The sequence below is a fragment of the Geotrypetes seraphini genome, chromosome 7 (assembly GCF_902459505.1).
Source record: "Geotrypetes seraphini chromosome 7, aGeoSer1.1, whole genome shotgun sequence".
NCBI classification, from domain to species: Eukaryota; Metazoa; Chordata; class Amphibia; order Gymnophiona; family Dermophiidae; genus Geotrypetes; species Geotrypetes seraphini.
This window is the reverse complement of record NC_047090.1, coordinates 10,585,006-10,598,863: the sequence shown is the minus strand read 5'-3', so window position 1 is coordinate 10,598,863 and position 13,858 is coordinate 10,585,006. Positions and strand designations below refer to the sequence as shown.

The following is a 13,858-nucleotide window of genomic DNA, read 5'->3' as shown; positions in this document are numbered from 1 at the left end:
CCCTCCAGGGATTGGACCCTCCGTTTTTGGTCGCTGGAAGGCTCGGGGGGTGGAGCAGTTAAGGCATGTTCTGCAGGATGATGGGTCTCTCCTTTCTTGTGCCGCTTTGGAGGGGAGGGGTGTTCCTGAGCTTGGCCTTCCTTTTGCCTATTGTCAACTCAGACATTATATGGCTTCCCTCCCGGGGAGTTCCTTGAGGGGGGATTTGGGGACCAGGCTCTGTACTTTTTTGACAGCAGATCCAGAAGCTAGGTCTCCATTTCTTATTTTCATTGCCAGATTATGGCTCTTCGCCCACCTAGGGTTTTTCCTGGGATTTTGGAGGCTTGGCAGCGTGACTTGGGCAGGGACAATTTTTTGTTGAAGATCCTGAAACGTACTGCGGGCTTGGTATATAGTGCTGAATTACGTGAATGTCACTATCGCACTGTCCTGCGGGCCTATGCTTCCCAAAGCCAGGCTTACTATATGGGTTGTATTGGCACTCAGTTATGCGTTCGCTGTTCAGCAGAGGTTAATTCTTATTTTCATGGTATCTGGAGTTGTGAGGGGATTCAGGCCTTTTGGAAGGCGCTGGCCTCCTTTTTACAGGGCCTGGTGCGGACACCTGTACAGGTCTCAGTGCTTTCTATGTTGTTTGCCCAGTTTTCCTTCCTGTCCATGTACACTTCTTCTGAAAAATTATTTCTTAGTAAATGTTTTATTTTAGGGAATAAATGTATTTTATGTTGCTGGATTTCTCCTGAACCCCCTTCCTTTTGGCATTGGAGGAATCGACTTCACGAACTTATGGGCTGGGAGGCCCGTTTGGCCTGTTCTTCTCGTCGCCGGAGCAGAGACTTTGTTAACACTTGGACTCCATATTTGAACATTTTGTCCCCTGAGAGTCGTAGCCGTATCCTGAACAGACTCCGCCTTTGATTCAGTGCATCTATTTGTCATTGTTGTTCCCTGCTTGTGAGTTGTATGTTTCTCTGGGTGGGTGGGGAGGGGGGGTCTCTTTCTGTGAGGTGGGGGTGTTGCTTTGATCGTGGAGGACATCAGAGTCCAGTCCTCTGCGGTTGTTGGGTGAAATTGTATACACTGTTTTCTATTGCTGTTGTACTTGCTTAATAAAATAGATTTGAACATAAATAATGGTTCACAAATTAATTCAGCCTGTTTTAAGGCTGGGTTTTGTTTTTCACATTATTGCTTCTATTTTTATAATCCTTAAAAAATAAGGGGCAATTCTCCAAGTGGGTTCTTCCTCGTAGGCACCCTGAGACTGTATAGGGAACGCCTATTCTATAGCAGTGAATGGGCTCCCAGGTTCCATTACAGAATGGTAGCATATAGCCTTAGATTCAGGCGCCTTACAGTTAAAGCAGCCATAGAGCTGACATAACTAAGCATGTCCAATTGTGGGAGAAATGATTTTATTTTCAGTTTAGTGATCAAAATATGTTTGTTTTGAGAATTTATATCTGCTGTCTATATTTTGCACTACGGCCCCATTTTACTAAATCGCAATAGCGGTTTTTAGCACAGGAAGCCTATGAGCATCGAGAGCAGCACAGGGCATTCAGCGCATCTCCCTGCGCTAAAAACCGCTATTGCGATTTAGTAAAAAGGGAGGGGTTATATTTGTCTATTTTTGTATAGTTGTTCCTGAGGTGACACTGCATAGAATCATCTGCCTTGACCTCTTTGAAAACCTGCAGAATATAAATGATAATTAACATTTTCTCTGCGTACAGTGTGCTTTGTGGGTTTTGTTTTTTTAAAATTTTGTTGTTGGTAGATTATTTTGACTTGGTCATTTTAAAAGTAGTTCGCAAGCCCAAAAAGTGTGGGCACCCTTGCTGTAGAGCCATTTCTTGTATGACTGGATCAGCTATATTTATCTTTTTTTTTTTTTAGTTGTTTAAATTCATGCAGAAATAAATGGCTAGATTGAACCTAATGACTTCATTAACGCCTTTCCCTTTTTTTAACCTCTATACCATTTGAAAGAGGGCAAATACTTCTTAAATTTAGTAAAAATATTCTGGCACAAGTGTCAAACCTTAAAAAAGGAAGTCATATTGAGCATTGGAAAATAATAATAATAATTAACTAATAAAAATAGTAATAATAATAATTTTATTTTTATATACCGCCAAAGCCATAGTAGTTCGAGGCGGTTTACAACAAGAAGAGCTGGACAGTCAGCGAAGGAAAATAACAATGGGGATTTTGGATACAGTGAAGAAGAAAAAAATAACAATGAGGATTTTGGTTACATAAAGTCACAATGTGGGGAAACAAGAAGATGTGAAAAGGAGTGCAGTAGAGGGTTTAAGGGTTCTTGGTTACAAATCAGTTGAACAGGTTTGTTTTAATTAGTTTTCTGAAGTTAAGGTAGGATGAGGAGAGTTTGATGAAGTTGCCTAGCCAGTTGTTTTGTTGACTTGCTTGGAAGGCTAGCGTTCTGTTTAGGAATCTTTTGTATTGGCAGGTTTTTATTGAAGGGTGGCTGAACAAACGTATTCTACGTGTGGGTCTGGTGGAACAATCGAATTTAAAGTGGGAGACCAGGTATAGCGGGGCCATGCCAAGGACAGATTTGAAACAAAGGCAGGCAAATTTGAATAGCACTCTTGCTTCTAGTGGTAGCCAGTGGAGTTTTTGGTAGTAGGGGGTTATGTGGTCCCATTTTTTAATGCCGAAGATCAGCCGCACTGCAGAATTTTGTATGATTCGGAGTCTATGTAAGGTTTTCTTGAAGGACCCCCAGATAGATGATATTACAGTAGTCTAGTAGGCTCAAGATGGAGGATTGTACCAGCAGGCGAAAGGATGCTGCATCAAAATACTTTCTGATGGTTCTGAGTTTCCATAGTGTCGAGAAGCCTTTTTTGATCAGTGACTCTGTGTGAATATCTAGAGTGAGGTAGCGGTCTAGCGTCACACCCAGGATTTTTATGGAATCGACAATGGGGAAGGTTTGTCCGTTCAGGGAAATTGAAGAGTCTTTGATTTTGTCATTTGGGCTCGCCAGGAAGAATTTGGTTTTTTCAGAGTTGAGTTTCAGTCTGAACTCAGTCATCCATGACTCAATATGATTCAATGTTGATGATAGTTGGTTCTTCAATTCTGGAGTCAGGTTTGTTAGAGGATGGATTATGGTGATGTCATCAGCATAGATATAAAATTTGATTTTTAGTTTTTGTAGTAGGGCCGCCAATGAGGCAAGGTAAATGTTGAAAAGGGTGGGGGATATGAGGGAGCCCTGAGGGACTCCGCATGGGTTTGCCCAGTAGGGGGATAGATTGTTATCGATATGGACTTGGTAGGACCGTTTAGTCAGGAAACCTTGGAACCATTTCAGTACATTGCCGGAGAGTCCAATTGATTCTAAGCAGTCAGTTAGGATGGCATGATCGACTAAGTCAAAGGCACTACTCAAGTCTAGCTGAAGGATCAGTGCACTGGAGCCTTGGCTGAATAGGTTCAGGAGGTAATCCAGCAGTGAAGCAATAACTGTTTCCGTGCTGAACCCGGAACGAAAACCAGATTGGTTGTCATGAAGTATGCTGAATTTGTTGAGGTAAGATACTAAATCCTGGTTTAACAGGACTTCCATCAGCTTTACAAAAAGGGGGATGTTAGCAATGGGCCTGTAGTTAGAGGTCAACTTAATGGGTTCCTTGGGATTTTTTATAATCGGTGTGATTAGTATCTTACCTAACTCCTTGGGGAATGTGCCAGACAGCAAAAGGGAGGAGAGCCAATTGTGTAGCTTGGCTTTGAAGGCGACTGGAGCGGCTTTCATGACGTTAGGTGGGCAGTTGTCTAATCTGCAGTATGAATCGGCATATTTCGAGTAGAGTTTGCAGAATTGGTTCCAGGTGGGGATAGAGAAGTCGCTCCAGAGCATGTCTACCTTGGGTTCGTCGGTGTGTTGGGCGACAGGGTAGTTCAAGTGGTTGGTTGAGGAGGTCGGTAGGTTGGATCTTAGGTTGTTGATTTTGTAGTTGAAGAATTCAGCCAAAGCATTGGCTGATGGCGGGGAGTCTGTCATGATACAGGAAAAGGCCTGAATATCATAAAGGTTGTTAACTAGATTAAATAGAGACTTGGTGTTGGGAAAGTTTATTTTTTGTGCGTAAAAATTTGTGCGTTTAGTAGTTATAAGTTTTTTGTATTCTTTTAATTTTAGTCTCCAAATTGTTCTTCTTTTGTTGTCTCCTGATTTTAGCCATTGTCTTTCCAGTTTTCGTAGTTCTCGTTTCACAGTTCCTAGTTCAGCGTCAAACCAGCCATCTAGGTTTTTATTTCTCATTTTTCTTAATTTGATGGGAGCCATTTTGTCTAGAATTTGTGTGCTTGTGTTGGTCCAGGAGTCTATACAGAGAGAGCGTCTGAGTCTGTCGAGATCTCGTAGTGTGACCAGAATTCAGTTGGGTTAACCAGGCCTCTGGAAGTTGTCATTTTCCTGGTTCTTTTTGTCCCTTTGGGCTTGGTAGGGGTACGTTTGGCTTGCCAGTTGAGTTGGAAATTACATAGGTGGTGGTCAGACCATAGGGATTCGGTCCAGGTGGTTTGGTGCCAGAGCATTTTAGGGTAGGCTAGGTCTTTGGAGGAAAAGGTAACTAGGTCTAGTTGATGTCCTTTTTGGTGGGTTCTTTCTGGGGGTGGTACAAAGAAGTCTAGGGAAGCGATAAAAGATAGCAATTCTTTAGTGTCACCCTGTTCACCCTGCTCTAGGTGGATGTTCAGATCACCAGTCAGTAGGTTGTAGGGGCCAGCTGTAGAGTTCGTGAGGAGGTATTCGAAGAATGTATCCTTAGCTGAGGGCCATTTCTTGGGAGGGATGTAAAATAGTGTGATGATTAAGCCTTCTTCTAATTGGTCTGACCTGAGCTTACAAGAGATGATTTCGAGATCTACTGAGGACTTTGAAGATAAGACGGAGGATTCAAATGAGTCTTTTATAATGATGGCTAAGCCACCCCCTCTTCCCTTGTTTCTGTGCTGGGAAATGATGGTGAACCCAGTTGGGAGGCACTCTCGTATGAAGATGTCGCTATCGGAGACCAGCCATGTCTCAGTCAGCAGGACAAAGTCAGGATTGGCCTCTTCGAGCCAATCTTTCTCCAACTGTGCCTTGTTCCTTAAAGATCTAATATTTAGGTAGAAACCTTGGATCGTTTGAAAAAGTGGGGAGTCAGTAGTTACTGTGTAGGGGATTTTCCTCAGTCTCCGCGGGTTTTTGCAGAGGGGTCTGTTAGATCTACGAGAGGGGGGAACGATTGGTATTTGGAAAGGGCCCGTTTCAGAACAGTCATGTAGGAAGCGATGGGCAGGTCTCTAGGTTTCTAAGTTGGCGTGAAGGGTTCTTGTGAGGATTGGGATAGGAGTGAAGTATAGGGCATCGGTTGATCTGCTTTTGTAGCAGTACCAGTAAAATATGAGAAATAGTAGTAAATGATTGTATACCGAGGCCATTTTGTTGTGAGATTGTAGTTGGTCAAACTTGCAAATGCTTATCGGATTTTTCTAGACAATTTTCTAGACACATTTAGGGCTCCTTTTACTAAGTTACAATAGTGGTTTTAGCGTGCGCTGGCGTTAGTTTTCCCATATAGCACAGGGGTTTGCGCGTGCTAAAAATGCTAGCGCACCTTAGTAAAAGAGGGGGTTAATTTTCCCCACCACCAAATTTCCCCATCCCGCCCCACCCGGCTACTTTTTCATGCCACCCGGATGGAAAAAATTTCTGGGGAGAACACTATATACTCTCCCTATGCAACCTAGCATCCTTCTAGCTTTCGCCGTCACCTTTTCAACCTGTTTGGCCACCTTAAGATCATCACAAACAATCACACCCAAGTCCTTCTGTCGTGCACATAAGTTTTTCACTCCCTAAACTGTACCGTTCCCTCGGGTTTTTGCAGCCCAAATGCATGACCTTGCATTTCTTAGCATTAAGTTTTAGCTGCCAAATTTCAGATCATTCTTCAAGCTTCGCCAGGTCTTTTTTCATGTTATTCACACCATCCGGCATGTCTGCTCTATTGCAGATTTTGATCTCATCCGCAAAGAGGCAAATTTACCTGACAGCCCTTCAGCAATATCATTTATAAAAATGTTAAAAAGAACAGGCCCAAGAACAGAACCTTGAGGCACACTGCTGGTAACGTTCCTTTTCTCAGAGCAATCTGCATTCATCACTAGCCTCTGTCACCTTCCACTCAACCAGTTCTTGACCCAGCCCGTCACTTTGGGACCCATCCTGAGGACACTCAGTTTATTTATTAGACGTCTGTGTGGAACACTGTCAAAGGCTTTGCTAAAATCTAAATACACCACATCTAGTGCACATCCTCTATCCAATTGTCTGGTTACCCAGTCAAAGAAATTGATCAGATTTGTCTGACAAGATCTACCTCTAGTGAATCCATGTTGCCTCTAGTCCTGTAATCCATAGGATTCCAGAAACTTGACCATTCTCATAAAGCTGATCTTCGGGCTGCCGATCAAACTCCACTGTCTGACTATGTCTCCACCCTAGCGGACCACCGGATGCACAAAAATGCAGCCGGCATGCTGCGGAACACCGCTGAGCCCCCTAAGCGTGCCTAACAATCTGTGCTCTACCCCTGCTTAATAGAAGGTGAGACTACTTCAGGGATGGCCCCGAGTTCCAAGGAAAACTATGCAGACTGGATAACAGGTACCCAAAAGGGATCAGCCTGTCAGCTATAGATTGAAGTCTGTGAATTCTCAAGCAGGCAAAGCTTCAAATTTGCTTCAAATGCAAAAATACCGACAAATTTAAAACAATAAAATGGGGAGAGCAGAACACACACAGCTGCAGATCAGTGAAGTACTACAGAGGCAGAGTGAAAAATACAGAGTGGATTCCTTCTGCAGAGCATGCAAGTATCGGGAAATAACCCTATTGTCAAAATGTCTCACCTATCTACTGGAAATATATATTTTTATTCCTAATCATACAGTATGTTACTACTTATATACAAAGAAGCACAGGTTATGGAGGGATTATGTTATAATGCTTTAAAGTACTATGTCTGTTTCTTAATAAGGACCTTGCTATATTTTTTATACAAAGTGATCTAGAGTCAATTTAATTCAAACTTGTCTTGTAGGCATTAAGACAGAAATGTTATCTACCTTTCAGTTGCACTGGAGCAGAAGAATAAGGAGCTGTTCCTAGTGCTGCTGCTGATACCAGAAAGAGATAGAGAAGAGTGAACTTGTAATTATGATTTTGTTGGAACCAGTTTAAATATTTAAACCTCTCTTGGCATATATTGTGTTTAACCACAAAAATCATGACATTTAAGAACATGTGAGTTGTGCTTAAGGACATGAAAACATTGTGAGCTTTCATTTAGACTCAACAAAACCTTTTCACTATCCTGTTGTCTAAAGCACTCTATCATATTTAACAGGTTCCCAGATTAATTTCATGAATAAGTAGAGCACAAGAAAATGGAGCAACTCTCTACAATATGACAAATTTTGGTCTCTAAAAATAACAGGATAGTTAGTATGTTAATGACAGTACTTACGCAAAGAACGTTTTCTTTTATTCTTTAACTTCCGTCTTTTATTCAGTCCAGCTTTAGAAGGGGATTCTTCTTTTGCCTTTGGTTGGCTAGAAACTTTTGAAGAATTTTGCTGGCTGAAGTGTGTGGGTACATGACGAGCCAGTCCTCCCTGAGAAGCAAAACTAGCATTGCAGCCACCGACGACACACTAGAGGTAAATGAGACATGAAAATGTATATCTTGGACCATCTATTTAGAAATTCTTAACAGACAACAGGTACCACAGTTACTGTGAGCCAGCTAAGACAGAAAGGGAAAATACTTAAGAGTATCTGATTACTATTTACTGTATTGTAAATCGCTTTGGGTGAATCTCTTTGTGAAAAAGTGGCTAATAAATCCAAACAAATAAATTAATAATACTGTCTTTCCAGAATTATACATTGTTTTAGTATATTGCTTTTACATTTAAAAATCATTTCCTTTAATCTACTGGATCTTGCCACACTAATGCAAGCCCTACTGATAGCCCAGTTCAAGTTTTATTTAAAATTTGATTAATCGCTTAATCATACTTCTAAGCGTTGAACATAACTAAAAAGTTTTACGTTCAGGGAGTACAATATGTAAAACATAGACTTGATGTACAGGACTAATTGTGCCAATGGGAAAGGGGAGTGAGAAATACAATATAAGCAAGTGAAAAATTATAGCAAGGGCAAAATTCATCCCAAAGTCGCTCATTAACTGAATAGAGACTATATCATGACACTAGGCTAATTCCAAAATTTTATTGCCTAAACTGCGGGCATTAATGTACATAGCCTTCCATACTTCGTGTTTGCCCGGTCTGTGTGGAGATTTTCCCGTTTGACTTAGTTTTTCCCTTATTTCCCCGTTTGAGTTAGTTTGTCCCTTTTGAGTTAGTTTGCCCCCTGCAGTACTGTTTGCAACGTAAGTACTTACCTCAGACTCAGTAATAGAGTGGTTACTTACCATACCGGGATGGTTACTTACCACACCAGGATGAGAGTGGGTGCCCTCCCCCAACACACCTAGTTTAAAGCCCTTTGGAGCAGGCAAGCTAGTCGTCTACCGAAGACATTCTTCCCTCTTCTGGTCAGGTGAAGCCCGTCCGATCCCTGTAGTCCTTAAAGTGCTTCTCCATGGTCCAGGAAACCGAAGTTCATCTCTATGCACCATCCGTGTAGCCACTCGTTTATCTTCTGGATACGATCTTCCCTGGCTCTACCCTTGCCTCTCACTGGAAAGATGGACGAGAAGACCACCTGCACTCCCATCCGCTTCAGCTTCTCACCCAAGGCTCCAAAGTCTTCGGGTGTCTTCTCTGGGGTGTTCCTGGTGGTGTCATTTGTCCCAACGTGGATGAGAAGCATTGGATAGTGGTCTTGGGGCTTTATCAGTCTTCATAAACTGGTGGTCACATCCTGGATCCTGGCAGACAACAAACCTCTCTTGAGTGTGGATCCAGTCTACATATTGGCCCCTCGGTGCCCCGTAGCAGGGAGTCCCCAATGACTACCACTCTGTGCTTCTTCGGGGGAGCTGATCCGTTGCCCCCGGAGCCCATCCACTGGAAATCCTCCTGAAAGTCGTCCTTCCTGTAGAAGCTGGACCTGGCTGGTCCTTCCTGTAGAAGCTGGAACCTGTTCTTCAAGGTGATCTGTGGGGTTGATGTTGATGTGAAGCAGCTCTGTTTGCTTGAAGAAGAGGAAGGTCTTCTGTATTTGCTTGTAGAGGTAACCAGCTGTCAGGAGTCGACATCTCTAGCCTCTTCTTGCACCCCAACCATTACTTCCAAGGCTGCAGGTCTGGTCGGTCTGGGTGCCTCGAAGATGGTCTTGTCTCCTTGTGCCTGCTCAGAGACTTGGGACAGCTCCTGGAGAACACCATCAATGAACGCCTCATCTTCCCTGATGCTTCTTAGACGCTTCACCTCTTCCCTCAGGCTCATCAACTCTTGCAGGATGTCTCTGTCAGGCTTAATATCGTCTGCAAATTTAATCACCTCACTCGTCGTGCCAATTTCCAGACCGTTTATAAATATGTTGAAGAGCACGGGCCTAAGCACTGAACCCTGCGGCACTCCACTGGAGGGGAAAATTGGAAGAGTTATTGGCTCCTTGGTACTGAGTTGAAGTAGAAGGGAGAACCAGGGCTGTCTGGGCCATCGATGAACTATAGGCCGATTCCTGTTTGAGTTTGAGAAGTATCTTGAGGATGAGAGGAAACACAGAGAAACTTGTGCATCCAATCCAGAAAAGCATCCGTGTCCAAGCAATGAGGCGAGTACTGCCTGGAGCAGAACTGAGGTAACTTGTGGTTTAGAGGGGGACATAAACAGGTTGATGTGAGGAATTTCCCATTGAGAAAAAATCTGATGAAGAACTGGAGAGTTGATCATCTATTCGTGAAGTTGAAGAATTCTGCTCAGTTTGTCTGCCAATGAATTCTGTTTCCCTTGAATATAGATTGCTTTGAAGATGATGTTGGGAGCAATCGCCCATTGCCAGATCTTCTGGGCCTCCTGACAAAGGAGAGAACCTGCTCCTCCTTGTTTGTTTAGATAATACATGGCCACTTGATTGACCGTGCGGATTAGAACATGACCTGAGACTAAATGCTGAAAAGTCTTGAGAGCATTGAAAATCGCTCTGAGTTCCAGTAGATCGATATGATGGTGATGGTCCCGGGGAGTGCGAAGTACGTCTAGATGAGTCCCTGATTCACATGGAAAGTGGAAACCACTTTCAGAAGAAAAGAAGGAACAGCGCGCAACATCACACCAGAATCTGTAACACGCAGAAAAGAATCCCAGCAGGAGAAAGCCTAAGCTCCGAAACCCTGAAACCCTACAGGCTGAGGTAATAGCCTCAGGAAGACCGTCTTGATTGTGAAATCCATAAGGAATGCCTGCTCCAGAGGCTCACATGGTGGATGAGCCAGAGAACGGAAAGCCAGGTTAAGATTCCAAGTTGGACAGGGAAGGCGCAATGGAGGCCTATGTCACAGAGTGCCCAATAGAATATGGGCCACATTCAGATGAGCTGCCAAAGAGCCCCTCAGATACATGAAAGACTGGCAATCTGTACCTGGAGAGAAGCTACCGCAAGGCCTTCTTCAGGCCATCCTGCAGAAACTCCAGGACATGAGGAATCGACTGAACAGACGGGTCCCACCTGTCTCAGGACACACCAGACCTGATAACATCTCCAAGTCTTTGCATAGGCCACCACTGTGGATTTCCTTTTGCCCCAGCTAGTCAAGGCCACGCACTCAAGGGCTATGCCATAAGACCAAAGCGAGAATGATAAGGTAGCTGGAGCCCCTGATCCTGCTGGAGCTGAACCAAGTCAGCATATCATGGTCGCCTCGGCCAATCAGGTGTGACCAGGATTACTGGACCTGATGTACTTAGGTAGCTGATTTGTTTAATCTTATTACACAATAATTGATCTTTAGGGCTTTCAGTTACTAGTTCTTAATCTTTGTAAGTTTTACTTAATTTGTAGCATTTTTAACTATTGTAAACCGCATAGAACTTTACGGTCCTGCGGTATATAAACTGTTGTTATTATTATTATTAGTGGGTCGCTATCAACAGATGCCCTATCATGGGCCATAGAGGGAAAGACATGTAAGAGACCTTCTCGTGGCCAGGGCTGAACCAGAGCATCCAGGTCCTCGCTACCAGCCTTTTGATGGTGACTGAAGAACCAATCTGCTTTCTTGTTGGCCACAGTCACCACGAGATTGAACGTGGGATGCCTCCACTGAGCTACTATGCAACTGAACGCTCATTGAAGCAGAGCCCACTCTCCAAGGTGCAGAGTATGACGACTGAGAATCCGCTTGAATGTTGTACACTCCAGCCAGGTGCATCGCTGACAGCGCCACTAGGTGTCGCTCCGTCTACCAGAAGAGAAGTTGAGCCTCCATGCACCCTCCCTGCCGATTGACATAAGCTGTGGCATTGTCAGAGAATACGTGGACTGCTTGATGACGGAGATTACCCTCCAAGTGGAGGAGAGCTAGCCAAATTGCCCGAAGCTCCAGATGATTGATTGACCACTTGCGCTCTTAGGGAGCCCAATGGCCCTGAACAGGGACGGTCATGCACACTGCTCCCCAGCCTTTGAGACTCAGATCTGTAGACAGAATTACCCAATCCAAGATCTGGAAGGGAAGGCCCCTGGATAACGAGAGGGATCTCAACCACCAGGCAAGATTATTCCGTGCCCCAGTCATCCAGGGCAGGGATACATGCAACACGGGATTCCAGCGCGAAAGCAGAGCATCCTGTAGCGAGTGCAGTCGGGCTCTTGCCTAAGGAATCACATCGATCGTTGCCACCATGGTCCCCAGAACCTGTAGGTACTGCCATGCTGTTGGGACCACAGAGGCCAGGTCCCTGATAACCTGACGGAACTTCTCCTGACGGGACATTTGTGCTGTCCTGTGTGAAAACTCCTAGGTATTCCAAATCCTGCGTCAGCTTGAGGCGACTCTTCCTGAAATTGACTGACCAGCCCAGACGCTACAACAGCTGTACTACCTGCTGCACAGCCCGACACCCTTCTGAAGCTCTAACCAGTCAACCAGATATGGGAGAACCAGGACACCGAGGGTGCGAAGATGGGCCGCCATCACCACTACCATGGTGAAGGTCCTGGGTGCCTTATCGCCCCAAACTGGAAATGTTACTTTGATGTGAAACCTCAGATATTCTGGTGGTCTGGAAAAATGGGGATGTGGCAATACGCCTCCGTCAGATCCAGTGAGGCTAAGAACTCCCCCGGCTCTACTAATACTACCACTGAGCACACTGTCTCCATGCAGAAACGAGGCACTTTCAGCGCCGCAGATTGCCTTGAGGTCCAAAATCGGTCTCCAATCATTGGAACCTTTCTTTGGAATAATGAAGTATATAGAGTATCTCCCAAATTCCAAGTATCGTTCTGGAACAGGTTCTATGACCACAATATTGAGTAATCTGCAGACTGTGGCTTGCACCCGAACCACCTTCTCGGGGTGGCCTGCTAGGGAATCCAGAAAATACTCTGAGGACAGAGAAACTCCAGGATTGTAGCTTTCGTTGAAAACCTCCAATGGCCTGCCACTCCACCAGAAAAGCTGACAACCGCCCCCCACATGCTCCGGGGAGGGGGGGCAGGGAGAGACACCAGCCTGGCGTCTGAATTGCTTTTGTACAGGAGTTGCTGAACCACTCCCCGTGGATGGCTGACATTGAGAACAGCCGAAGTGAGGTCTGTTGGCGAAGAGGACTGTTGGTTGGCAGGAGGGCCCTAAGTACGGAATAGAGCGCCTGAAGGCATGAAAATTAGGATGCCCCAAACCCCAAAATTAGGATGCCCCTGACTTGTGCTTCTGCACACTACCCATAAGGTCATCCAGACCCTGGCCAAACAGCAGCTGTTCCTTAAAGAGTATCCAAATGGCAGATGAAATTTAATGTGGATAAATGCAAAGTGATGCACATTGGGAAGAACAACCTGAATCACAGTTACTGGATGCTAGGGTCCACCTTGGGGATTAGCACACAAGAAAAGGATCTGGGTATCATTGTAGACAATACAATGAAACCTTCTGCCCTTGATGCGGCGTCCAAAAAATCAAACAGGATGCTAGGAAATATTTTAAAAAGGGATGGTTAACAAGAATAAGAATGTTATAATGCCCCTGTATCGCTCCATGGTACGACCTCATTTGGAGTATTGCGTTCAATTCTGGTCTCCTTATTTCAAGAAAGATATAGTGGCACTAGAAAAGGTTCAAAGAAGAGCGACCAAGATGGTAAAGGGGATGGAACTCCTCTCGTATAAGGAAAGACTAAATTTGGGTTTTGGCCATGTACTAGTGACCTGGATTGGCCACTGTGAGAATGGGCTACTGGGCTTGATGGACCATTGGTCTAACACAGGAAGGCTATTCTTATGTTATGTTCTTAACATTCTGCAGCGACAGGCTACTCAGACTGCAGCTTTAATTCTTGGAGAGATTCAGAGATCAAATCTACAAGATGTGAGTGCTTGAAAAATCTGTGCACAATGGGATCCTCTCCCAAATCTGGAGCTCTGCATTGATCCAGATCTTGGAGACCCGCCAGATCTGTCAAATCTGCGGCCGCTGTGGTGCCCCCTTGTGAAAGCAGAGGTATGGAAAGCATATCTTGTGCAACCATGGACACTATTGGCTTATCTTCTGGCACTTCCGAGGGGAGGCAAGAGAAAAGACCCTGGTCCACAGTACGGAGGCCAGTGGAAGGGAGACGGGCA

The 13,858-nt window shown here is 44.6% G+C and overlaps 1 protein-coding gene across 3 annotated transcripts in view; it reads right to left on the bottom strand.

The window, feature by feature from the left end:
- The window catches only part of AEBP2 (AE binding protein 2), a 95,912-nt gene that overhangs the window by 42,462 nt on the left and 39,592 nt on the right, over positions 1-13,858 (bottom strand). The window contains exons 4-5 of one of the 3 annotated variants that reach the window (XM_033953483.1): positions 7,563-7,749; positions 7,162-7,212 (exon numbers count right to left, since the gene is read on the bottom strand). In XM_033953483.1, the coding sequence (XP_033809374.1) occupies positions 7,162-7,212; positions 7,563-7,749 (238 nt within the window). The remainder of the gene's footprint in view (positions 1-7,161; positions 7,213-7,562; positions 7,750-13,858) is intronic. The other 2 variants (XM_033953484.1, XM_033953485.1) reach the window with 2 other exon arrangements.